Source organism: Nansenia antarctica (assembly GCF_963989245.1).
Source record: "Nansenia antarctica genome assembly, chromosome: 6".
Taxonomy (NCBI): Eukaryota; Metazoa; Chordata; class Actinopteri; order Argentiniformes; family Microstomatidae; genus Nansenia; species Nansenia antarctica.
In genome coordinates, this window is record NC_137676.1 from 65,845,780 (window position 1) to 65,872,735 (window position 26,956).

At 43.5% G+C, this 26,956-nt stretch overlaps 1 protein-coding gene across 5 annotated transcripts; it reads left to right on the forward strand.

Annotated features, from left to right (window-relative positions):
* The first annotated feature begins 894 nt into the window (after positions 1–894).
* gne (glucosamine (UDP-N-acetyl)-2-epimerase/N-acetylmannosamine kinase) lies at positions 895–26,753 on the forward strand. Of its 5 annotated transcripts, XM_080535129.1 has the most exons (15): positions 4,709–4,855; positions 6,636–6,659; positions 8,303–8,511; positions 9,329–9,575; positions 9,827–10,034; positions 11,368–11,520; positions 11,773–11,985; positions 14,975–15,062; positions 15,552–15,762; positions 15,956–15,985; positions 16,400–16,529; positions 16,892–17,113; positions 17,566–17,748; positions 20,677–20,787; positions 23,178–26,753. In XM_080535129.1, exons 1-15 carry the CDS (start codon positions 4,823–4,825, stop codon positions 23,411–23,413), a joined length of 2,298 nt encoding a protein of 765 aa, XP_080391255.1. In that variant the 5' UTR covers positions 4,709–4,822; the 3' UTR covers positions 23,414–26,753. The 5 variants fall into 5 exon arrangements, with proteins under 5 accessions (XP_080391259.1, XP_080391255.1, XP_080391257.1 ...); XM_080535133.1 differs by lacking the exons at positions 4,709–4,855; positions 6,636–6,659 and adding an exon at positions 895–1,012; XM_080535131.1 differs by lacking the exon at positions 15,956–15,985.
* The last annotated feature ends 203 nt before the right edge of the window (positions 26,754–26,956 follow it).

Below are 26,956 nucleotides of genomic sequence, written 5' to 3' on the forward strand. Positions count from 1 at the left end.
ACACATAGGGCTCACATTTGGAAAATGAGCCGGTTGTGGGGGTTTTCGATTTCCACCAGCAAAAGGCAGAGTCATGTAGGGAGAGAGTATGGATGGTCAAAGTACAGTGAGAGCATATCCTGTCCTCAACCACTTAGTGAACATCTTAAAGATGGATCGCTCCACAGGGCAACGCAGACATGTTGTCAGTGTATTATTGTTATTCGTTCCACTGATGTTTGGATTTTTTAAAGAAAATGTTACCCTGACAAAATAGTTGTGTTTCACTGCGGACGTGTGGAGGCATCTTTATGTATGATTGACACGGAGGACTGCATTTGTATGCATGTTTGCTATTGTTTTAGTTCATAGGAGACTTTCTAAACAAATCTCTAATTCTTTAACATAAAGTCTGTAGGCTGAAGTGTTGACTGTATGGTTCATTATGTTGCTCATGGGTGTGCCCTGATCTGTCCAATCAGGTCATTTCTTGACAATAATTATGTCTGGCTATTTAGGGGACCCATCTAGCTCAAGAGCTCCCCCAGAGGACGAAAGTTCCATTTGGTAACTTTAAAGCAGCTATCAGTGATTTTTTTAAGTAAACAATTTAAAAGATGTTTAATATTACTTCTAAATGCCTTTGTATATATAACAAATATTTTGTTTTTTTATATCTATTTTTCATCGACTTTCATCGACACACTGGTTTTAACAGCTATTGAAATGAGAAAACCAAATATCCAATACAAAACTAACTTTACCTAGGTAACTGTACTAGAAATTCCTTGAGCATAACACATCTATCAGCGGCTATAGAGGCGTAGGTGTTATCTATTAATATATATGTATATTAATATGGGCTAAACTCTCACCCACACTGGATGAATGAGTGAAACTAAAGACCTGAGCCAACTCAGGTCGACACGCCTCGGGACATCTCTGACTCGGTTGTGATGGTTTTGCTAGAAACCCTAAACCGTTAAATACACACTGCAACGATGAGAAGAGGAGGACCTGCTGGATAACTCAAGTAAATGCTTTATGTTTTAAGTTGTTAACGCTTTAGTTGACCAGTCAGTGAACAGTGGACAGTCAGTTCGCCAGCGTGGTTTGGCAGAAAAGTTGAGCTGAACTCGTTCGTTCAGCTAAAGTTTGATCGGGGAAAGACTAATTCCTGAAACGACGGCGTCCATGAAGGGTCCCAGACAGTAACCTGTAACAACGTCGTATCGGTTTAGCAAAATGTAGCTTCATAAACTAAATGTATCATTAGAAACGCCTGTAGGTAGATTAGTCACATTGATAGCGATTAACACAGAAGCGTCATATAGCTATAATTAAATATAACGTCGCTACTGTTCGATGGACCCGAATAATCCATGGGTTACGCATTTATTAGCTAGCTAGCGAAGTCTTGTGAATCCGTAACCATGGTAGGTCCCGTTTAAAAAGAAAGGTAACGGTAAATGTCCCCCAACTACTAACTTAGTCGAATGATTTTAAATTGCCACTAGTGAAATATGAATGACTAACGCCAGCTAATAATGGGATAGGTAGATAACGGTTGTGATGAAAAGGATGGCTAGCTTAACTAAGCTAACAACGCCCGCAGTTTACCTATGCTAAGCTAGCGAGCTAAGGCAGACGGCAGAGACCGCAGTGGGGCTAACCTATGCTAAGCTAGCGAGCTAAGGCAGACTAGCTGAACGTTTGACTGCGTTCAGCCAGAGAACTGTTAGTAGTAGAGGGAGTAGATCGATACTTTATTGATCCCCGATGGGAAATCAAGGCGTGATAGTTAGTTCTGTAGCTCTGATTATTAGCTTTTCAACCAAACATGAACAAAACACAAAGATAAGAATCTCAAGCTTTAGCTCGAGCTGGCTGTGTATTACTACGTTATGAGATCAATAACATGTCGCTCATTGATAACCCCCATAACTGATACTGTTACTAATAGTGTCTCTCAATGCATGCATATGTCAACAAGGGCTAGCTACCCTGGGCCACATTGTCATTTCTCGGTATTTAACGAATAGGTGGTTGTTGCAAGAAATGTTGTGACAATTGACAATCTCGACCAACATTGGTGTCGTGATCCATGGTCCATGATCCACCAGGTGCACTGGCTTGCATTGGTGTGTGATGATACCGGTATGGTGTGTGTGCAACGCTGTCATTTTGTACATATGTTACGGTACATGTGGGAAAACTAGGGTTAGGGTTAGGTGCTACGTCGATTTAGTACATGCTGGCATGTCTAACCCTACCCCTAACCCTAACCTTAACCTTAACCCTAGCACCTAACCTTAACCCTAGCACCCTAGCACCTAACCCTAGCACCCTAGCCCTAACCCTAACCTTAACCCTAGCACCTAACCCTAACCTTAACCCTAGCACCCTATCACCTAACCCTAACCCTACCCCTAACCCTAGCACCTAACCTTAACCCTAACCTTAACCCTAGCACCTAACCTTAACCCTAACCTTAACCTTAACCCTAGCACCCTAGCATCTAACCCTAACCCTAGTTTTCCCACATGTACCATAACATATATACCGCCACTCTTATCATGGGAAAATCATGCGTGTTGTTCACTCGAGGGTTCTTAGGTTTGCCTGTTTCTTGTTTGGAAACACCTTCTTCCGTATTTAAAGCATCATCATGTCATGTTCTTACTAAAGTGTATTTCTTGTTGTTACCAGTGGATGGCGCTATTGTACTAGTTTTCTGCAACCCGTTTTCTTTCTTACGGCGTCATTTTACTGGTTAATGTGATTGTGGTTTTCATAGTGAAAAGTGACAGACTAGGTTGTCTGTGTAGATTAGGCTATAGCCTACATACGGTAATCTCGATCTTCGCATGGATGTGAATAGGCTGAAGTTCATGTTGTTAAATCACACAATACCACACCTTGAATTCAAATATTAACAACATATAGTGAAAAATGAGTAAATGACAGACTAAATGACAGACTAAGTTGGCCTATAGGTTGTCTGATTATAGCCTACACATTGCTATGTACGCTCCTTGCATACATGTCACTGTTGACATGCAACGAACAGGATAGGCTGAAGTCCGTGTTGTTAAATCACACAATACCACACCTTGAATTCAAATATTACACATACACACATACACACATACGTTACAGCATAATAAATGGCTCCTAGTTGATACGTGGCAGCTTCCTCGTCTGCCCAGTATCAACCCTGACTTGTCATGAATCGTGATGAATTATGCAAATGTCGTCAGTGAACTGTCAGGTTCAGGCCAATGAGATGCCACCATGCAAAAGGCATAGCCTGGGTTGTCGACTGCATGAAGTTCAACACCATGAGTTTGACTGAGCAGAGCTCTGTTTGGGTGTTGTCGGTTTAAACTATTTCTTCTTCTTCTTAAAAAAAAAAAAAAGGCCTCAGTGATTTGGGACTGGTGACTGTATATGCAGCCTGACTGGGATTGCTTTCCCCTCCCCTTTTTCTTCTTCTTCTTTTGATCATCTTGTAAGCCTACTTGCAACTGACGAAGTTATGAGTTATGAGTCTATGTCGATGGACATAGCCCGAATACTCAGGATTGACTTGGAACACAAAAGAATGAAATGTTCCTTCCTGGTGGTTACCAAACTATATACCCGCCCAGAGCTGTACTGTAGGAAGGTGTGCGGGTGTCTGTGTGTGTGTGTGTGTGTGTGTGTGTGTGTGTGTGTGTGGGTGTGGATGGGTGTGTGGGTGTCTGTGTGTGTGTGTGTGTGTGTGTGTGTGTGTGTGTGTGTGTGTGTGTGTGTGTGTGTGTGTGTGTGTGTGTAGTGTACATGTGTGTGTGTGTGTCTGTGTCTGTGTCTGTGTGGGTGTGTGGGTGGGTGTGTGGGTGTGTGTGTGTGTGGGTGGGTGTGTGGGTGGGTGTGTGGGTGTCTGTGTGTGTGTGTGTGTACATGTGTGTGTGTACGTGTGCGTGTGTGAGACATTGGCCTATGTTTTCGTATGCACCGACCATGACCTTTTTGGTCTCATTCTTTAGTGAGAGACTAAATGGACCTTCTCTGTGTCAACAGATACAAACAATACCCTCCTTACGTGCATGTCACGGTTGAAATGTAAAGAAGAGACAAGGCTGAAGTCCGTTGAAACAGATTATAAAGATAAGGACTCACGTTAACCCGGGAGTGTAATATATAGGTTCTAATACAGGTTTGAAATCGATGGCTGATGGATATAGATGACTCAAGTTAGACAGATGTAGGCCATGTTGTAAGCCGCTTTGGATGGCTAAATGCCAAAAATGTAAATGTAAATCCAGGTTATGAAGCACAGAGAGGGCCGACATGCACTTTGGTACCAGAAATAAAAGGGGGCAGGGCTAACTTCGTCTCTCTTGTCTGAGTTGGACAAGGTCCACCTGTCCCACCCCCAAAAAACAGGTTAGTCACACTATCTCTTTGGTGAATATATCAAGGTTAGGGTATGTCACAACATGTCAGAGTATGTTATTTGATGTATTTATTATTTATTTGTATTATTATTATTATTATTATTATTTAGGTTTTTTACCTTACTTCCGTCCTTTACAGCATGGCCAGATAGTAAGTACCTTGTCTGTGAGAGGAGTACTGTGGCTGAAGCTGCCGGCCTCCCCTCTCCCTCCCTTCTCCCTCATCAGCCAATGAGGAGCTCACATGCAAAAGAGGGTGGCAGAGAATGGGCCGGGCCCTCCCTTGCTTCTCCCTCGGACGGCGCTTTGTCGGCAAGAACCAGGTGGTTCTAGCAGTGGATCTCTTTAATGCTTGGCAAGCCTGAATTGTGGAGGACAGAAACAGAGAGAGGGAATTCACAGAGATGAATCCAGGGCGTATAGGCAGAAACCCACATGTGAGTCAGCTGGCTTTTCCTCTTTTTTGTTTCCATCCCTCCCCCCTCTCCCTCTCTCCTCCTCACATGCTCCCTCCCCCCATTGCACGGAGGAGACTGCAGCCTTTGGTCTTGTGATGCTTCATTTAAAACCAGGGATATGGTGTCTGTCAGCCAGAGGGCTTTTAGTGTTAAATTACCAGTATTGGTTAGCATCGATAGCATTGTGAGAGATTTGGCCTCTCAAAGGAAAACAATATGTTTTCGCATAATAGGATAGGGCCTAGATAAATAGCTTTGCATTATGTTCTCTGGTTGTTGAACGGACTAAATGTGAGATGGTTTGAATTTCACGTTGCTGTTAGCGAGACCCATTACTGCATCTAGGCGATCTAATGATGGGTCTGTGATCAAATGGGTTTTCATAGAAACGTTATGTTAAACGGCCTTTCTGATTAATTGTGAGATGTATTAAAATGCCTTGATTCGTTTTTGAGAAGTGAAATAGAAATGTGTGAATCGGTCATGTCATGTGAGCAGTGCTGTGAGCATCATGCTATTGAATGACACCCAGTCAGCATCATCTCAGCTTGACTTTCCTAGCTCTGCCAAAGAGAAAACATTGTTTCAGACATTCTAGGACTGTTGCTAGACACTGTTGTGGTGGTGTTCCATTTTAGACATTTAGCAGACGCCTTTATCCAAAGCGACTTACAACAAGTAGGCTACATTTGTCTATTTGTCTAATGTGTTGTACATTTTACAATGTGTAGCTCTGATATGATCAGAAAGCTTGAGACCTGCCACTGCTTGTAGCCTCTACACTTAGGCCTAGGTGTTTTACAGACATTTATTCAGAATAAAATGTAAATAAATGTGTTTTTGAAAAAAAGACACTCGCTAGTCAAGCCAAAACATTGCAATGCAATGGATTCTGTGAGTAATCCCCACTACTCTACACTAACTAGGTAGTAGTGGGGATTACTCACCGAATCCATTGCATTGCAATGTTTTGGCTGGATGGAGTAGGCCAAGGACACTCGATCCTGGTCATGGGAAGCTACAGTGGGTCCAGGTTTTCGTCCCAGCCTAGTGCCATCAAACCACCTAATTGAATCAGTCAACTGATCTTCAAAAAGTTGATTAGTTGAATCAGTCAGTGCTGAGCTGGGACAACAGATTGCAGTTCTGCGGTTCACCAGGAGCAGGGTCGACTATCACTGGAGTAGGCCATAGGACCTAACCTTTTGATCTGGCAGAGATGGGTGTCCTACCCTGAAAGGAAGGTTTGCGGGGGAAAAAAGCGAAATGTTTGGTTGATCAACCTATAGGCTACTAGAAATCAGTGCTGCGCTCCAGAAATGTTGTCTTTGACATTGAATACATCATGTATCATCTTTGAATAAACAACTAGCAGACAATCACTGCCACCATTTCATCTCAAGCTACATTAGTACTACTACTAGTAGTATATGCCCTGCACGTCCCTAGTCTGTTGCCTAAGCTTCTGTCAATATTAGCCTGGTTTAAGTTTTATATGGGGTTTGGCACAATGTGGGGGTCCTGGGCAGTAGAACACCAATGTTGTTGCCAAAGAGTATTAGTGCAATATAACAACCGAACAAGCAGAAACCTATGGATGTTCTTTGCTTTGCTTGTAGTCAACAGAGGCACAGGCATGCAACATCAGGTGCCAGATGACCGCTCCACAAGTAGCTGAACTGGAATGTTTGCATTTTTGTAATAATGTGTGGAGTGATTAGTTTCCTTTTACTCTTGTGTGTGTCTTTTCATGCTACAGAGCCTGCATAACAGGAACATTCATGTGAGTATGGTCTTGTACAGCGATTTTACGTTTAGGTTGTGTGCTACACCACAGAATGATCAAATCGGTAACATAATTACTGAAAATCAATTTTCTACATTCACTTATTGTACCTTGGCCTCTTTTTGTTTTTTGTTTGTTTGTTCAGGGTATCCGCGGTGTCTTGAAAAGTATTAAACGTTGATAAATACATTTTGGGAAAATCAAGACCCTTAATAAGTATTTAAAAGTTTTATCACGATTTTATGAGGTCTTGAATTTTGTAGGTATTTTTCTGAATTAAACTCTGTCCAAAGAGTTTGAGTCCTAAAAACCTTTAGTAAAAGTTTGTGAATTTATTAGTTTTATTAAAAAACAGAGATGAATCGGAAATTGTGTTGTATGATAGTGGTCTAGTCTATTGCAAACTAAAACTGTTAAGTTAAAGGTGTCACTGATGTAAACGGTTACAGCTCGAAGTGGCGGTGAGGTCTGGAAAAAGATTGACACGGTCTTTAAAAAGTCTTAGAAAGGTATTGAAATTAACCTCAAGATTCCTGTGTATACCCTGTTGTTTGCAATACAAGGATCAGAAAAATCTGCCGGTCCCATAGCCACTGTATTAATTGACTTAATCTCATCTACGCCACCAATCATGTCCCACAACTCCTCCCCCCAGTGCTTGCGCACCACACATTGTTCATTCTCAGCCACACCTCGCAGTTGTGAGATTCACTGGAATCAAGTAATAACAAATACTTTTCTCAGTAAATTCACTTCCTCCACGGCCAAGTTTCAGTCATCCTTATTCAGATTCAGATTCAGATTCAGCTTAATTGTCATTGGCAGAGTACAAGTACAGAGACAACAAAACACATTTGGCATCTAGCCAGATGCAAAAGCCATGAATATATATGTACAGATAACACTTGAGTTAGGCCTATTCCTTTTCACTATTCCAGTGAATATAAATCTGATATATTAAAAGAGTTTGGCATCTCTTAGTTCTAATATTAACTCAATCGAGCAGGGGTTTATGAAAGTTATTTTTGTGGGATTTGAACTGTCTCTCTTTTCTTTTTTTCTAGTGTAGTTGTTTTATCAAACTGAATAGCATTGCAGCCACATAAGGCAGATATCCAAAATTAACTGACAGAACAATTCTGCAAACTTTGCTACAAACAGTAATTCAGGCTGGACTCACACAGCTGGAATCACAGTTTCAGTAGAGGTTCAGTGACTATCGGAGGATTTATATGAACCTCTCTCTCTCTCCCTCTCTCTCTCTCTCTCTCTCTCTCTCTCTCTCTCTCTCTCTCTCTCTGTCTCTCTCTCTCTCTCTCTCTCTCTCTCTCTCTCTCTCTCTCTCTGTCTCTCTCTCTCTCTCTCTCTCTCTCTCTCTCTCTGTATCTCTCTCTCTCTCTCTCTCTCTGTATCTCTCTCCCTCTCTCTCTCTCTCTCTCTCTCTCTCTGTCTCTCTCTCTCTCTCTCTCTCTCTCTCTCTCTCTGTATCTCTCTCTCTCTCTCTCTCTCTGTATCTCTCTCCCTCTCTCTCTCTCTCTCTCTCTCTCTCTGTCTCTCCCTCTCTCTCTCTCTCTCTCTCTCTCTCTCTCTCTCTCTCTGTATCTCTGTATCTCTTTGTCTATCTATCTCCTGCCCTATAGGAGTTGTATTATCTGACAATGCAAAGGACCAGAGAGAAAACTGAGACCATGGAGGAGAAGTCCAAGAGGAAGCTGAGGGTTTGTGTGGCCACGTGTAACCGCGCCGACTACTCCAAGCTGGCACCCATCATGTTTGGCATCAAAGCCAACCCGGACGACTTTGAGCTAGAGGTGGTGGTGCTTGGCTCCCATCTCATCGATGATTATGGGTAAGCAGAGACAGCAGGGAGTCCAGTCCTGAAACAGCTCTTTCTGATCCTTAAACGGAGACACCTGTCTTGGGTAGTTGTGAACATGAGCTCACTGTTCATGCTTGTCTTTTTGTTGACCATTTGAGGAATCAGTGCAGCTTGCAACAAATCTGTTTTTTCATGGCCTTGGATTTACTGCAAATGTGCTGGTTTTGGTGAAGACAATTGCATGAGTTTCATTCACTGCTTTTGGTTAACTGGTGGATTGCTCATGTGTACTGCACTTATCCTCAATTGTTCTTTGTCAGTACAATACCAAAACAACAGTGAAAAACGTTACGATTGTGACAAGTAGGTGATGTGAGAGCGGGTTTTACTTACTTCTTTTGGTTGGCTTGGAATTTGTGAAACCTGACCAACTGAAATGAACAATGCAAATGAAAGAAATGTGAACACAATGGAACTGAAACTGAAAGAAGTATAGGTGTGGAAAGGGCAGGGGGGGGGGGGGGCTCTCTGGGTTTCTGGACAGTACATTGGGGGTAAAGTGGGATCCTTGGGATGGCCCAACTCTGACATAACTCCATTGAAATGGAGATTTAAAACAGGTCAAGTTAAGGGTTTATGTTTAAGGAAACGGGTTAAGATTTAGGGTAGGGTCGTCTCAAGGATCCAACTTAGCTGTTTCCTTTGCTAGTTTCCCTCAGGAAGGAGTCAGACAAAATAGGTTGTTGATCCTGACATGAATCTAATGAATCCCTCAGTTCCTTTTTTGCCTCCTGAAAGAAAAAAGTGTGAAGTCATCTTTTGGTAACCGGCCATGTCCCCCCCCTAGCAACACGTTCCGAATGATCGAGCAGGACGACTTTGACATCGGCTCCAAGTTGCACACCATCGTACGTGGCGAGGACGAGGCCGCCATGGTGGAGTCGGTGGGTCTGGCCCTGGTCAAGCTCCCAGACGTCCTCCACCGGCTACGACCAGACGTCCTGGTCGTCCACGGCGACCGCTTCGATGCCCTGGCCCTGGCGACAGCCGCGGCGCTCATGAACATCCGCATCCTCCACCTGGAGGGCGGCGAGGTGAGCAGTGAGGAGGATGTCATGACAATTTAGACGGCTTGAAAATAGTTTGGGAGGGGGAGGAAAAATGTCCTCTTAACAGTCTTCATTGTTGTGGGAGTGATCTGATATGACTAGCTTAAGACATGTGGTGAACTCCCTGCTTGCCTTGTAACAATGCAACCAAAGGTCAGGTATTATTTCAAGGGGAAGGATTTTCCATAGACTCCCAACAAAGGCCTTTTGTCTAATCCGTCCCTGTCACCTCGCAGGTGAGCGGTACCATTGACGACTCTATCCGGCACGCCATCTCCAAGCTAGCGCACTACCACGCCTGCTGTACCCGCAGCGCCGAGCAGCACCTCATCGCCATGTGCGAGGACCATGCCCGCATCTTACTGGCCGGCTGCCCTTCCTACGACAAGCTGCTGGCTGCCCACCACCGTGATGACTACATGGACATCATCAAGAACTGGCTCGGTGTGTGTGTGTGTGTGTGTGTGTGTGTGTGTGTGTGCGCGTGCACACGCGTGTATGTCAAGACTCATACTCTCTCTTGGTGCTGTGTCAGTAGCCATGCAAAAAACTTTTCAAGGTTAAATTTGAATTTACAAATTTAAAATTTTGCTTTACAATTTGATCGGTTTAGTTATCTCATGCTGGGCTCTTACTTAACAGGCAAACAGTGAATTACAGTGAATTTAGCACGCACGCAGATCTTTACCTGATTAAACTGTGAAAATCGCCAAACTGTATTGGGAGACCGATGAGATTGCAAACAAGCTGAATAGAGTATGATACAGTTACAAGGACACAGGGAGTTTGGTTTCGATAATATCATGTTGGATGTCGCATTTAGAACACAGGGGTTTGTTTACCTACTTGGATTGGTTTTGTTGGAATTCGTGAAACCTGACCAACCCAAATGAAAAACGCAGATAAAAAAAGTGAACACAATGGAACTGAATCAGACAAGAAGTATAGGTGTGGAAAGGGCATGAGGAGAGAACAGGGATCTCTGGGTCTCCGGAAGGTAAATTCTATGTCGGTTCTAAATTCTATATCCTTGGGACGACCCGACTCTGACTTAACTCCATTGTAGTGGTAATTTAAAGCGGTTATGGTAAGGGTTAAGGTTAGGATTAAGGTAAGGGTTAATGTTAGGGTTAAGGGTAGAGTCAACCCAAGGATCCAACTTAGCACATCAGAATGTCTTGTTTGATGCAGCATTTAGACAGGCATAATGCACCAGACACAGATACAGAGCGATACAGTTGCCATGCCAACAGTTTGTATCACTGTCACCATGGAAGTCCACAGTGAAGCCAGTGATGTCAGATTGTACTCCCCCATATTCCATGTTGTGGTTCATTACAAATGATTGGGCTGTCCATTGAGGACCTTTGGAAAGGGAAAACACTCTCACATCCAGGCTGCATAGTCAAGCAGGTGCACCGGAGAGGCGGTCACCCCTGTAACGTTTCTCCTGTATCTTAAAAAATAAAAATCTTCCTTCTTCTAGCACAACGACCGCCAATGGCCCAACAGGCCTGAGCATAGATGACCTTTTCCTGCTATGACTAGTGGATAGTTGATTTACTTACAAATGTATTGATTGTAATTGATTGATTGATTGATTGTCTGCTAAATGCCAAACATGTAAATGTAAAAGGCAGACACAAACCATTTTGGCCAAACAAAGAAAAGTGAAAAAGAAAGAAGTGTTTTTCTTTGTTTGGCACCCTCATCTTCTGAGCAAAAGAATTACTTCAGCAACTTTAGAATGCTGAGAATGTGTTCGTGTCATCACTAGGGGACAATGTCAAGGAGCACGACTACATAGTGGCCCTGCAGCACCCGGTCACCACCGACATAAAGAACTCCATCAAGATCTACGAGCTGATGCTGAACGCCATCATCACCTTCAACAAGAAGACACTCATCCTCTTCCCTAACATTGATGCAGGTCAGTTATGAACTTCCTTAAACATGTGCTCTTGATCTCTCTCTCTCTCTCTCTCTCTCTCTCTCTCTCTCTCTCTCTCTCTCTCTCTCTCTCTCTCTCTCTCTCTCTCTCTCTCTCTCTATGGCATGTCTCTCTCTCTGTGTCATGTCTATCCTCTCTTTGCTCATACCTCAAATCATCTGAAGGCATCAGCCCTTCAGGCCGTCATAAGCCAGGCTCTTACTCCCCCCTGCCCTCTTGTCTTGACAACAGGAAGTAAGGAGATGGTGCGTGTGATGAGGAAGATGGGTGTGGAGCAGCACCCCAACTTCCGGGCAGTGAAGCACGTGCCCTTTGAGCAGTTCATCCAGCTGGTGAGCCACGCGGGCTGCATGATCGGCAACAGCAGCTGTGGCGTCCGTGAGGCTGGAGCCTTCGGGACTCCCGTCATCAACCTTGGGACCAGACAGACGGGCAGAGAGACGGGTATGGTGGTCTAATATAATAATAATAATAATAATAATAATAATAATAATAATAATAATAATAATAATGATATATGCCATTTAGCTGACGCTTTTATCCAAAGCGACTTGCATTGCAGTGAGTGCATACATTTTCGGTATGTATGGTCCCACCAGGAATCGAACCCACAACCTAAGCTGAGCCACAGAGGACCACGGTCTAGTAACCCTACTTCGCTATTACGTCACAGTGTAATAACAACGCTTTTTAACAGCAGGGTAAACACAGCTAACTACATAGAGAACATTTTAAATGAGCTTTCTGTGATTGTAAAATCCATAAATTCATGTTTTATTGTTTACCTCACCGATTTCTCACTCACTACAAATTGCTAAATCTCTATTGAGTTGATGGGCATTTTCCCAAAATGACATCCTGTTTACATAGTTGTGAAATAAGGACAGGGCCACGCCCTGAAGAATTATTTTCATCCTGGGAAAGTTTCCTTGGTGGATTATGAATATCTAGCCCAGGAAAAACTATAAGCCTAAACATGTTAGTGCTGGGTCAATACTGTCATGCTTCCTCCATAGTGAGAAGTAAGTTAGCTTGATCTGGAGTACGTTGTCTTCAGCCAATGTAAACAGGCCGCCAATGTAAATAAGAATTAGTTCTTATTGGCCCTGCCTGGTTAAATAAAGGTTAAATAAAAAATATAAAAAGTCTAGCTGGTGCAGTAGCTAGTACACTGATCCTCCTGTACTCACATATTTATTTGGAGACCACACACTAACAACTTAATAATGATAATAACAATATATGCTGTTTAGCTGACACTTTTATCCAAAGCAACTTACATTGCAGCGAGTGCATACATTTTTCAGTACACCTGGCACTCAATGTTCCGGAATTCTTTGGCAGTTAAAATCCATAGCTGGGGGCCACTCCTTCACATTGTCTAACTAACTAACTTGACTGGTTCAAGTGGAATTTACCTCAACCTATATAATACACTGAAATACCTTTCAATAGGACTAAGACACAGTCAAACAGGCTAATCAGGCCAACCATTTGTAACTATTTATTCACACCCTGTGATGGTGAGTGAGTGACAAAGCTGAGCGTGACAACTGGCAATCCCATGAACAAACCGGCCATTGCTTTGTTTTCTACTTCAGACTGGGTGGTAGATCAAAGGGTAACTCACTACAAGAACTGATGGAAAACAATTCTGTACCCGATACTGTGCTCATGTACTCGTACCCGTAAAACTACTCCAGTGCATCCGCTCCCAAAACCAATTTACAGCAACATAACATAACCTCTCGTAGCAGGTAGGCAGAGGAGGAGCAATGTCAGCAGTTTGGAGATATTTTAGGATAAGCGATGATAACGACAACAACTAAAGTCTGTATATGTGACAGGGTCTGGTGGAAGAGGTGGAAACAAGTTGAGAAAATCCCAAAGTTGAGAAAATTACCAAAACGTTGTGTTTTAATTAGTATTTTAAGTGTTGAATAGCCCACTCAATATAACAAACAACAGTAGACTATTGTTTAGACTAACAGATCACAATTAATTATTGACTGACATAATTATGTCAGCGGGTAAAACGATTGGCATATAGTGAACACAGACGATAATGACATCACGGCATGTCCTTACTCTTATCTCTCTGGGACGTTTATGACATTTCCAGGATGTGCTCAGAAGGATTAAAATAGAATAGATAGTTGTCATCACAAGCTTCATATGGGATAGGGAGGGGTAGGACCAAAGCAAACTCCTTACCACACTCAAACAAAGCTTGACAGATGTCTCCATCGTTACCTGCGTAAATGCTCATGTTACATAAACAATGACACTTGAGACAATAAATCATCTTTGTCTATTTTTCATACCAGTTTGTCTAGAAGGTCTGTGTGCATAGCAAACTGATATGATACCATTCAATAGGACTAAAGCCTAAAGGTTAGAGTGAGAGAACAGATCAGTTTAGTGGCGCTACACAGATATGTCGAAACTATGCATGCATACAGACCTACTGGACAAACTGGTATGCAGGACGGGTAAAGATGAATTGTATCAAGTGTCTTTGTTTAACATGAGCATTTACGCAGGTAACTACCTATTCTAAAGCAATGGCATGTTCATGTCATACCAACCGGTTTGTTCATGGGTTTGGGTTGTCACGCTTAGCTTGTTTGGCCTGATTAGCCTGTTTGACTGCGTCTTATTGCAGTCATATTGAAAGATATGTGGGTGTACTCTCTCTGGCTCTGGCAACTTGCCAGAAACATTGTGCAACTATAGTTTTTTTTGAGGTCACGAGATTTTTATTTATTATCTACTGTTGTTAAAATACTGTCATTGTGGCTCAATGTCAAATCTTGTAGCCTAAGCTTAGCCCTACGAGGGTTATTTGGTATTTACCTAGCAACAATACTTTGATTGGCTACAATTTATGCATTTTTTGTGAATAAAGTCACCTTTGGCACTCTAGAAGGTTGTCAATTTGGGTCCACTAGGCTTGTTCACTAGGCTTGTCCACTAGGCCTGTTCACTAGCCTTGTTCACTAGGCTTGTCCACTAGGCATGTTCACTAGGTCTGTTCACTAGGCCTGTTCACTAGGTTTTATAGATTTATTATCATTATTATTATTATTATTATTATTATTATTATTATTATTATCATTATTATTATTATTATTAGCTATTTATAGAGTTTATATCTCAGTAGCCTGTGGTTGGGCATCGGCTAGATCTTAGGGAATCTATGACACACTGTGTTGTCAGGACACAAAAAGTTTTTGTCTTGATTCTCACAAACTCTATTCTTGCTGATAACATAATGCTGCTACCACTATGCTTGAAAAATGAATCAATTGAAAAAAAATCATCATTGTATTTAAATTTCAGCCAACAAAATGTGATTATTTTACAGGGTGATTACTTTTGTAAGACACTGTACATGATGAGAGTGATGATCAGCTGGATTTTCTCTTTTCAGGGGAGAATGTTCTTCATGTCAGAGACGCAGACACTCAAAATAAAATCTACCATGCGTTGGAGTTGCAGTTTGGGAAGCGGTACCCGTGGTTAGTAATAACATTGTTTTTGCTTGAGAAACATTCCAACATTGGCTTTCAGGATTTCTTGGCCCTGACACATTTGCGGTTAGGGTTATGTTTTGAAAAACTATTTTATTTACTAAAAGGTCCAGAATGTAGATTTGAGCTTTAAAATAGTGCTAAATGGACATAATAAATCGGTAGCCATCAAGGAATGAGATCACATAATGAAGAACTTTCCGTGAAGAGCACTGTTTTGGTACAAACAAAGCAATTTCTAAAATCTGGTGTTATGATCGAGCAAACTTACTTTTACATACCTATTTTACATTTTGTTTGTGTACAAGGATATACACACAATATCGTCGCTATTAGAAAACATATGCATATATAAAAAATAATCAGTGCAGCCAGAAAGGGCAGCCAAGTGCTTCACCTTCAGAAACAAAGGCTGTGTGTGGTGGCCTCAGAGCATTGACTAAACACCTCTCTGTGTCATCCGGTGTGGCCTCTCAGCTCAAAGATCTACGGCGACGGGAACGCAGTGCCGCGCATCCTGAAGTTCCTGCAGACCATCGACCTGGACGAGCCGCTGCAGAAGAGCTTCTGCTTCCCGCCGGTGAAGGAGTGCATCTCCCAGGACATCGACCACATCCTGGAGACCCAGAGCGCTTTGGCCGTGGATCTGGGAGGCACCAACCTGCGAGTGGCCATCGTCTCTATGAAGGTAGGAGGGTCGTATACTATAGGCCTCCGAAGCATGTCGTCAAAATGTAGTTTGTTGAACGGTGTCATTTTTAACAACGAGATGCCCTCACCGTACATGAAGGAGTTCAAGATTAGAGATTGAGCTGTCGACAAATGACATGAAACCTAATTTTAACTGAATGCCATCTATCCCAAAATCCCATTTGACTAAGGTAAACCCTATGAGTACCTGGACTTCTGAAGTGAGTTATTGTCAGGACAACATTCTGATTTTCTGTAATTCACGTTCACATTCACAAAACAGACTCATCAACCAATCAATTTAGCAAAAATGTTCCTTTCATGGGACAATCAAATAATGTATATACACCAACGTAACACTTAGTAGGTCTACTCATGGTGGATGTTGGAGCTCTATGTGATGACATGATTGTAGATGTGAACAATCTGCATGAAATGTAAATGGTGAATAACATTATTTTACAATTCGCATGAAATGCCTAACTGTGGGAATCTGCATGAGCATTTAGATTATGGACATGTTTAAGGGTCATTTGTTGATTAATTGAGAATCTGTAATCAACATGAAAACCTTTTTAAATTGAGGAAATAGTTAGTGAATTGTGATGTAGACCTACATTTGTTTGACGTTTTAGGGTAAGATAGTGAAGAAGTACACACAGGCCAACCCCAAAACCTACGAAGAGAGAATCCAGCTTATCCTGAAGATGTGTACCGAGGCCGTCATTGATGCCGTACACCTGAACTGTAGAATTCTTGGAGTTGGTATGTTGTTTTCTTTGTCTTATAGATAGATGGTCCCTTTTTCTTTTTGAATCACTGTGAAAAATACAAATCATCTGTTGGCATTCTAGATGCTTTGTTAGGATCAAACAAAAAAGCACAAGCCAGTTTGGTCCCACTTTATAACACCCTATATTCATGATTTGTGAAATATATTTGCCTCAAACTCCATTATGCCTTCATGTTAAAAGTGGCACCCAATTCCAGTGTCCCTATTTCGTAGTTGTCCTTTTTTCTATTACACCGTAAAACTTAACTAGACCCCATAATGTGCCCAGAGACAGTCTACATACACTGTACACACACTGCCCTAGTTTGACCATTTTCCCACCTCGCCCCCCCAGGTGTGTCGACAGGGGGCCGTGTGAACCCCCAGGAGGGCGTTGTCCTCCACTCGACCAAGCTTATCGAGGAGTGGAGCTCCATCGACATCAGGACCCCCATCTCTGACGTGCTCCACCTCCCTGTGTGGGTGGACAATGACGGAAACTGCGCCGCTCTCGCCGAGAAAAAGTTTGGCCATGGCAAGGGAGTGGAAAACTTTGTCACCATCATCACTGGAACAGGTTGTTATATTATGGCCTAGTAACAGTTGTGTCAACAATCACCCAGGCTGTTTCTGATTGGATGGAATGGAACACATGACACTATTAAACATACATCAGGCATCTTTTTAGATGAACAGGATCCAGACAAGGGTGTGTCACAACACTGTCGTAGTCTAATTTAGTTATATTATATGTGACTGAACAGGATCAGGCGAAGGTGTGTCACAACGCTGTCGTAGTCTCATTCAAGTGACATTATAATGCCACATATTATGTGACTGGATGAACAGGATGTAGCCTAAGGTGTTTCACAACGCTGTCCTAGGCTTGGGTGTGCGTGTCACAAATGCTGTTCCAGTCTATCCAGTTAACTTACTAAGTCGTGTCACTAGATTGGGGGGGGGGGGGGGTTTCCACACGACAGTTGTATTGACACAACGGACACGATGTTCCCTCTGTTGTGTGAGCAGGCATCGGGGGAGGCATCATCCAGCACAACGAGCTGATCCACGGCAGCACCTTCTGCGCCGCGGAGCTGGGCCACATCATGGTGTCTCTGGACGGGCCGGAGTGCATGTGTGGCAGTCACGGCTGCATCGAGGCCTACGCCTCCGGCATGGCGCTGCAGAGAGAGGCCAAAAGACTTCACGACGGTCAGAGCTCTTCTCTTAACGCCCAACCCCACCCCATGTTGGAATTACAAAACTAGATGTAGAAAAAACATTACAGGGACACTGCCTCTGTTTGCAAATGTCACCAGTAGTTCTTCCTCCTTCTAGCATTTTATCTGCCCATTATCTGGCCCTTGGTTTTGGCATAGATGACCTTTTCTTATGACTTATGATGGATAGATGAACCACTTACTTAGACAAATGAATTTGTTGTGGATAAAGGCGTCTCCTAAATGCCCAAAATTTACCAAAATAAATAAATAAAAATAGAAAATATATATAATAAATAAAATAAAATATAATAATATGAATATGATGTAAATATAATAACGAAGACCCGACATGGGACCAATTGTCGCTCAGTTCCGGTCGTGTCCTGTGTGACTGTCTCGGGTCTCTGTTACAACTGATATGGGGTAGTGGTGGCCTAGTGGATAGAGAGTTGTACTGGTAATCAGAAGGTCATGAGTTCAAATCCCATTTGGGAACAGCACCACTAGTGTGCCCTTGAGTAAGGCACTTAGCCCTAAATTACTCCAGGGAGACTGTCCCTGTAATCTCTGATCTGCTAAATGGTTAAAATGTAATGGAAATGATATGCCTGAGTGGACAATCATAACTCGACAAAGCTTAATACGCTACAGTCATGTTTACAGCCTAGTCTTCCTCTTCAAGGAAGGGGACACATAGACCCAATGGCTCAATCAATCGGGGGAGCGCAATCGACTTCACCCATTCTAGTCGCAAGGCGTGGCAGACCATCAACCAGCTCACAGGCAGAAATACAACACCCCACAGCTGCCCAGTCACAGCAAATGCCATCGCATCCCAGCTCCTGAAGAACGGCCGCTTCCCGGATGCTGACAAAGACTTTGCCCGACTGACATCGCGTGAGGTGTCCTGCATCTCGGGAGCGGCCAGTGTCGATTCCAACCTCTCGGGAGAATTCACAGCAGAGGAACTCAGTGAGGCTATGAGCAAGCTCAAGCCAGGCAAATCCCCTGGCCGTGACAACATCCACCCGGAGTTCGTCATCCACCAGAGCACAACAACATCTGGCTGGCTCTGTGCTTTCTATACATCATGCTACCGGAGATTAAAGCTCCCAAAGACTTGGCGCCGTGCCTCTGTCATAGCTCTGCCAAAGCCAAATAAACCTGCAGAAGACCCCAAGTCGTACAGACCAATCTCGTTGCTCTGTGTCCCATTTAAGATCTTGGAGAGGATGATCCATAGCCGCATCGAGCCAGTGGTGGACTCACAGCTCCCACGGGAACAAGCTGGTTTCCGTCGTGGAAGATCAACAGCAGACCAGGTAACACTACTCTGTCAGGACATCGAGGACAGCTTCCAGGACAATGAGAAAGCTGGGGTAGTGTACCTGGATCTGACTGCTGCATACGACACCGTGTGGCACCGGGGACTCCACCTGAAGCTGCTGAGGACAATACCGGACCGCCACATGGTGAAGTTCATCATGGAGACACTTTCCAACCGCAGCTTCATCTTACAGACCAGCAGTGGCCAGTGCAGTAGGCTCAGAAGACTGAGGAACGGGGTACCGCAGGGGTCTGTTCTCTCGCCGATGCTGTTCAACGTTTACATCCACGACCTACCTGATACAGCATCTAGAAAGTATGGCTATGCAGACGATCTTGCCATCATGCTGAGCCGACCAACGTGGAAGGCGATGGAAGAGGGTCTTAACGTAGACATAGGCACACTGGTAGCATACCTTCGAAGGTGGCGTCTACAACTCAGTGTCGGAAAGACAGTCGCAGCGGCATACCACCTCAGCACCAGAGAAGCCAGGAGGGAACTTGAGGTGCGCGTTGACAACAAATGTCTGGAGGTCCAGCAAGCCCCAAAGTACCTTGGAGTGCGCCTGGATCGGACATTATCCTTCAGGCAACACCTGGAAGAAGTCAAGGCCAAAGTGACATCCAGGGCCGCGCTGATCCGCCGCCTTGCTGGTACAACCTGGGGAGCCTCCGCTAAGACGCTAAGAATATCCACCCAAGCCCTGGTCTTCTCTGCAGCAGAATACTGCGCCCCAGTCTGGAGCAGAAGCCCTCATGCGAGAAAGGTCGACGTGGCTATCAATACCTCCCTCCGAATAATAACTGGATGCTTGAAGCCTACCCCTGTGTCCCTCTTGCCAGTCCTCGCGGGAATAGCACCGGCCGGCCTCCGACGGGAGGCTGCCACCCTCGCCCTGGCCAGGAAGGCACAAAAGCATGATTGGCACATCCTGCACAACACCACCATAACACCAGCACCTCCAAGCCGACTCAAGACCCGCCACCCTTACAACAAGGCAGCACAAGCCATGCTCAACTCCACCTCTGAGGACATCTCCAGAGATGCATGGCTGGCAGCAGCTTGGAAGCAGGAGTGGGAGTCAACCGGGCCCTCCCGAATCCACCGCTACATCTGGGACCCAGGAGATGGCACCATTGGAGGAGACGACCTACCACGCCGGCAATGGACCACACTGAACCGTCTACGAACTGGTGTCGGTCGCTTTAAAACATCAATGAAGGCGTGGGGCCTGGCGGACAGTGCGGCATGCGAGTGCGGTGACCCAGAGCAGACCGCCGACCACATAATCACCATCTGCCCCTTATATAGACCACCCTCAGAAGCCAGCCTCTTCGACCTAGAACCAGAGATGCGGGCATGGCTACGCGACACCGAGTTGGACCTCTGACGTTACACGAAAGAAGAAGAAGACCCAATGGCTAGTGGAAAGCCCTAAGACTCTGTAACCAGAATACTGTTCTGTTCTATCTCTACCCCGACTGTTCCCACATTTCTTCAGCATTAGAAGTGGGGGGTGGGGATATTGTGTGTGTGTGTGTGTGTGTGTTCACGTTTGTGCATTATTGTGTGTGTGTGCTTGGTCTACAGAGGAGCAGCTTGACGGGGTGGATCTGAAGAAGAATGAGCCAGTCAGTGCCGTCCACCTCATCAACGCAGCCCGGATGGGCAACTCGAAAGCAGACGCCGTGCTCAGGACAGGTGGGTCCACACTTACTATTGACGCTTTTCCACTATACGGCCCGGCTCGGATCGGCTCAGTTCGCTTCGGCACGCTTTTGAACAGTTCTGGATATTGGCGCTTTTCCACTATACACAACAGACCAGGAACGAGTAGGAGGAGCAGGAGATAGTAGGCGGAGTTACGCGTCATAACAGTGTCATAAGATTCCCCCCGCTATACAGATCAGCAGGGGGAAATGCGATAAGAATATTGTCAAAATGCAGCACTATGGTGCACAGATCAGCCTTACAACATGTAATGTTAAGTGCCTGTAACTTGCCGCTTTCAGTTCTAGTAGACTAGTTTAGATCTCGCAACCAGGGAAATGCCGACACGATTCTATTTTTATTTCTCCTGACACGTTGAGTAGTTTGAATCCGCTGTAGGCAGCTCCGGTTTCGGAGCTGCAAGACTATCGGCATTAGTCAAATACATGCTCACATCAAGTCATCCGCTCACTGCTCTCCATCAAAAATGGCACATCCATCAATAATATTACACAATAACAACTCTCTGATTAGATTGCTTAGATTGTTTAATACATCAACGGGGGGAAAAGCGAGATGAACTCGCGAGTATCATGCTCCATTGAACGGAAAGTCCTATCTATCCCATTCAAAGTGTTTTAGCCATCCCCCTTTCCACTGGTAATAAGGAATTGGCAAGAATAGATCGATATAAATAGATCAACATAATGCAGCACTATCATGCACAGATCAGCCTTAAAACATGTAACGTTAGATATATAACGGAGCGATGTATTTCTACGGAAAGGCTGACTGACGCGGGGCTCATTCAATCTCTGCGTTCGTTATAGATACGCTTGCAGCAGCGGGTGAACTCCCGGTTCATTGAGTTTACGGTTAAAAGCATAACTTCTCGGGGTGTCAGCGTGGTGGTTAAGGGCTCAAAATGACCGTATACCGATTGTGAAGTTAGCAAAGGAGTATTGTGATTGTACCACCTCCATAGCCGGTGTTATTCACGGGCAAACACGGTGCCCTTTGCGGGTTAATAACTGTGATTTACCGTGGGTTAGGATAACAATTCAAACGTGTCCGGATAGGGGAGAGGACAGGGAATCCAAAACCATTTGAATGGTGTCGATACGACACTGCTATCACGGTCGACACAGCGCGGAGCGAATTCCCTGTTAAAACGTTTCTCTCGCCCCGCTGTCAACGGGAGTTTAAACCAGCAGCAAGCGGTGCTGCAGGCAGCAGCGGGTGAACTCCCGGTTCATTGAGTTTACGGTTAAAAGCATAACTTCTCGGGGTGTCAGCGCGGTGGTTAAGGGCTCAAAATGACCGTATACCAATGGTGAAGTTAGCAAAGGAGTATTGTGTTTGTACCACCTTCACAGCCGGTGTTGTTCACGGGCAAAGACGGTGCATAATAGCGATTTTTGTGTTATGCTTGTTGTAAATAAAAGTTATATGATGCATTGAAATGACATTAAACTAAGATAATACGATGGTCAGCATAATTTTTCGAATCTTTATTAATAAGCTATTACAGAAACTGTAGTGACATTTTCCAAGAGCGAATGTGGTATTTAAAGATGGCGGTTAGCGAAGAAATCTATGAACATGGGATGACGATTTCCATTGACCAATCAACGGTGTGCAGCGTCATACGTCACACGCAGCCTGGCAAAAAGGTTCCGGGTCTCAAAAAAGGTTCCTGCCCTCGATGGGTAGCTAAAGAAGCGACCCGACCCGACCCGACCCGACCCAGGCCGACAAATGGAAAAGCGCCAAAGAAGCAGGCCAGCCCGGGCTGACCCGGGTCAGCCCTCTAGTGGAAAAGCCCCATATGTTGACCAGTAGTCGGCAACCCTGGTCCTGGAAGTACTATCTTCTGTTTTACCACAATACTAGATCCATTTTTAACTGTTTTAACAGTCGGTTGAGTCAAGAGCTTAATAGAATCAGTTGTTACTACTTGCTAAATCAAAGGCCTGCACATCCTTACACATACTATCCTTACACATTCCGACAACATGGCATAGGTCCTGAGTAACACTATTCCCTATAGTTGCCTGAGCTCTTCAACCATTTTTGATGTTGACTACAATTCTAATATTATTATTATTATTATTATCTTGTTGGTTACCATACCTGCGTTTGACGCTGATCATTTTGTAATGATTTTTGCCATATGTTCTCCATGTAACCCAGGCCTCAGTTAAAAGAACAGTACGCAACTGTGTATCAACTGTTCCCCATTCAATTATCAGGTCTCCTAAATTTCTCAATAAGGGTTTCATTAACCACTCTCCTCCCTCTCTCCTTCCCTCTCTCCCTCCCTCCCTACCTCCCTCTCTCCTTCCCTTTCTCCCTCTCTCTCTCCCTCTCTCCCTCCTCAGCCGGCATGGCTCTCGGCGTTGGCATAGTCAACATCCTCCACATGGTCAACCCCTCTCTGGTCATCCTGTCAGGGGTCCTGGCCTCCCACTACCAAAACCCCGTCCAGCAGGTCATCAGCCAGCGCGCCCTCACCTCTGCCCAGAGCATCCAGGTCATGACCTCTGACCTGGAGGAGCCAGCCCTGCTAGGAGCGGCCAGCATGGTGCTGGACTACACGACAAGACGCCTCTACTAAAGGGTATTCAGACACAGCTGAGTCAGGACTGTCTTGTAACGACTGCCCCCCCAGAGCCTATCTATCTTGGCTTGGATATAGCATCTGTCACGATAGCCGGTTGGGAACGACCAGCGCAGGTCAGCGAAAACGGCCTCCGACAAGAGACCCAACTGTTTGAACTATTACCTCACAGAAGCGACCGTACACCAGCAGTCAAATGTGTGCCGACTCAGCTCTGTCTGAATTCACTCTCGGTTCTGCCATAGTCGTGGTTCTGAACCCAACCAGTGCTTTTCAACTCAACCAGACTTAATCTATTCGATCTGCTAGTCGCAAGCTCCCAACTGTTTGACTGGACTGTTTACAGTGGGATGTTTGAGGTTTCAGATCATTTCAGCGATCTCCAAAGGAAGCTTGACTCTCTCCAGGTTAATATCAGTGAAATTATCTGATATACTGGTAGAGTCTCTGGGCTCCTTGATGTTAGATTCAATCTGGAGCTCTACAGAAGATCCGTTGCTCTCTGTCCATATGTGACAGTAACCCCTATTTCACTATTATGTTACAGTGTAAACAGTCAACTATCATGGATAATATGAGAAATGACCTTTGTTAAATGCCAAAAACAACAGTTTTGTTGCTGTAATTGTATAATCCATGAATTTGCTCATTGGCATTTGTCCACTCACAAATAAATGTTCTGTTTTCCCGGTTACGTGATGGAGAAATAGGGTTATTGCAAGGGATCATCTCACAATCAACAAGATAGAATTTTTTTGGGGGTGAAAAAAGGTCAGTAATGCTTTATTTACCGGTTCTCTCATTTCCTGGTGAGTAACCAAGTAAAAAGACCATGTACCTACTACCTACATTTGTTTGTACAAATTCTAACAGTGTAATTACATAATCATTACTTAGTAATTACATCATGGTAGGATTAATTGTAAAAAAATACAAATAAAAATAATTAGCAAAAAGGAGCAATTATTACCGTTATTAGCGTTACCGTTATTAGTTACCAATGTTACAGAATTAATTAAATAATTACCACGTTTATACTTCATACAAAACGTCAGACTAAATACTATTTGTTATAGCACTGTAAAGCGTTACCAAATAGTGTAATAATATTTGTCTTCATATCACAGATCATGCCGCTTTGCCATTTTGTCTGGTTCAGGTTTGTAAGGGTTCTGTCTGTACTCCATAAAAGCAAAGACTTTGCACATGACCAAATAATCAAAGAGATGCTGAGACACTTAATTGATATATTTTAATGTTTTTTGTTTGTTATTCCAATGTCCAAAAGTATAAATGTACAAAACATTATTATTAAGTCACACTATAGAAACCAGCATATTGATAAATTACAAATTGATTACAGTATATGTATTTAAGGTGTAAATGTTTTGGGGGGGGGGTTTCAAACTTTTTTTTTTACATTTGCTTTTCTTTATTATTATTTTTTTTTACATCAAATGATAGGTCCAGCTGATTTGGAAGTGTCAAAAGATGTTCGATTATCTGTTGTTAAAGATGAATCTACATTGAGCTTCGCGACCATCTCACCATTTGTGATTGTTGCAGTGTTCCCCCTGCCATTGAATAGGCGGTATCTTCTCAACTGGTTCTCGCATTTCAGCGGTAGGCTATATAGACACAACGTGTTCACAACACGCAGAGCATATCATTAATGTTCAGCTTGGGCACTGCAAGTTCACGGTGAACGTATTCCACATGATTTAAATAAGAGCTTTCATGAATCCATCCAAAAAGTTTACATGCCATGTGCAATGACGAGACTAAATCAGAGAAGGGTGTCATGGGTTAATGAAAGCGAGCAGGTGAGGCTAGAGGAAAGGACAGAGAAGGGGGGGGATAGCAGATCAGCTCATGAACAGCAAGATGATGATGAAAGGAAATTGTTAAAATATGATAATTATTTTAATGGGGACCAACCCAATGTTTAAAATGTCCTTAAAACCAAAAATCCTCATCTACTCTCTACTATAGCGTTTGTTGCAATCTACTGAAGCTCTCATGGGCAACAATACAAGCGTCAGAGCTTGAACATTTCAGAGCTTGAACATTTCAGAGAAGAAATGTTTCAAATATCCAATATGTGATAGTCTGAAGATTCACATTAACAGCTCAAAGAGGAACAAGTTCTTAGGTGGACCTCCCGTAGTGGTTTCCCCTGTCCTTTTGGTAGTAGCGTACATTATCTTTGGCTCCCTCATATGATTCATGGCTCTAGATCGCAGGGCGTTGCTGTGAATCCCCTCAAAGAACCTTATAAGGTTATAAGATTCCCTGATACTCCTGTAGATATTAACCAGTATTAGACGAATGCACACGCCAAGCTACTGAAGACAAACGGCGTCCCGCCTAAAGAGAATCCTAGGGGAAACACTGGACTGTTGTATGTAATGTCACTGCTCTGCCCTTTTCAAATGAATGCAGGTTGCCTGGCTACCCGTCCAGACCACACAGACGATGCTTTGTGTTAGCCAGACAATAGAACAGACCATATACTGTATATACAGGCCCTGTTTTGAATACTTTACAGATGCCTCCTTCCTTTCTTCCTCCTTTCCTCGTAGTTACCACTGATCCAATGTACGGTAGTAGGATTAGTCTTCTCTTCTTCACTGCATTGGTGAAAGCAATCATGTTCTTTTACCGTCAGTGATTTCTTTAAATCAGTGATTTCTTCAAGGGAGGGAGGAAGGAAGGAAACATCTGAAATGGCAAGTGTTCATCAGCAGTTATAACCCCTCACAAAGCAGGACATTCATCACTTGTAAAAACATTGATTCATAGATTGTAAAAACAACATGCATACCTTCTTGTCATAGGGTGAGCAATTATGGTTCTTGTGATACAATTGGCTACATTATCATTGACAGTAAATTCATTAAATTGTCTAAAGAAAATTTGCATTTTGAAATAGTATTTATTGATTTTATCCAATCATTTACTTTTCAAAGTATCATACATGTGCCTTGTTTGATATAAATTAATTTACTCAATGCTTTTTAAAATGTGTTAAGATATTTATGGCATCACATTAGTTATGTATAATCAATATCCTTTGGATCAAAGCGTTGTTATGTATTTTTAAAAAGTGCTATATAAATTATAAATTCTATGTAGTAGTATTATTATCATCATGCACTGATCCAAGACCCAGGCATTCATTCACCCGATGCTGTATAACTGACCATGACCTCAAATAACATGCTCTCCAGAACCATGATTCCTTACTCTTGATGCAGTGCCTATTGTATTCATCTCACAGTAGCATTTCCTGTGTGCTTGAAGTTATGGTGTGCCACATGTACCCCTAAAATAAAAATCTTTGCCTTTTAACTTATGCAAATCATGTCTGTTAAGTCTCTCCCCCCCCCTATTTTAAGGGACTATCATCGATGTATTGAAGGTATTTACCTCAGTGTCTAGTGTTCTCCAGCTGTGTGTGTTACCAGCAGGTGAAATGACTCCTGAATGAATAATCAGTTTAAGTGTGGGATGAGCTACGATACAACCTGGATAGCAGAG

Excerpts from the sequence above, each read along its gene's own strand:
- gne (XM_080535129.1), top strand. The coding sequence starts at position 4,823 with ATGAATCCAGGGCGTATAGGCAGAAACCCACAT. Across the intron at positions 4,856-6,635 it reads GTATAGGCAGAAACCCACAT|AGCCTGCATAACAGGAACAT; the intron begins GTGAGTCAGCTG and ends TTCATGCTACAG. Across the intron at positions 15,986-16,399 it reads TGAGTACCTGGACTTCTGAA|GGTAAGATAGTGAAGAAGTA; the intron begins GTGAGTTATTGT and ends TTGACGTTTTAG.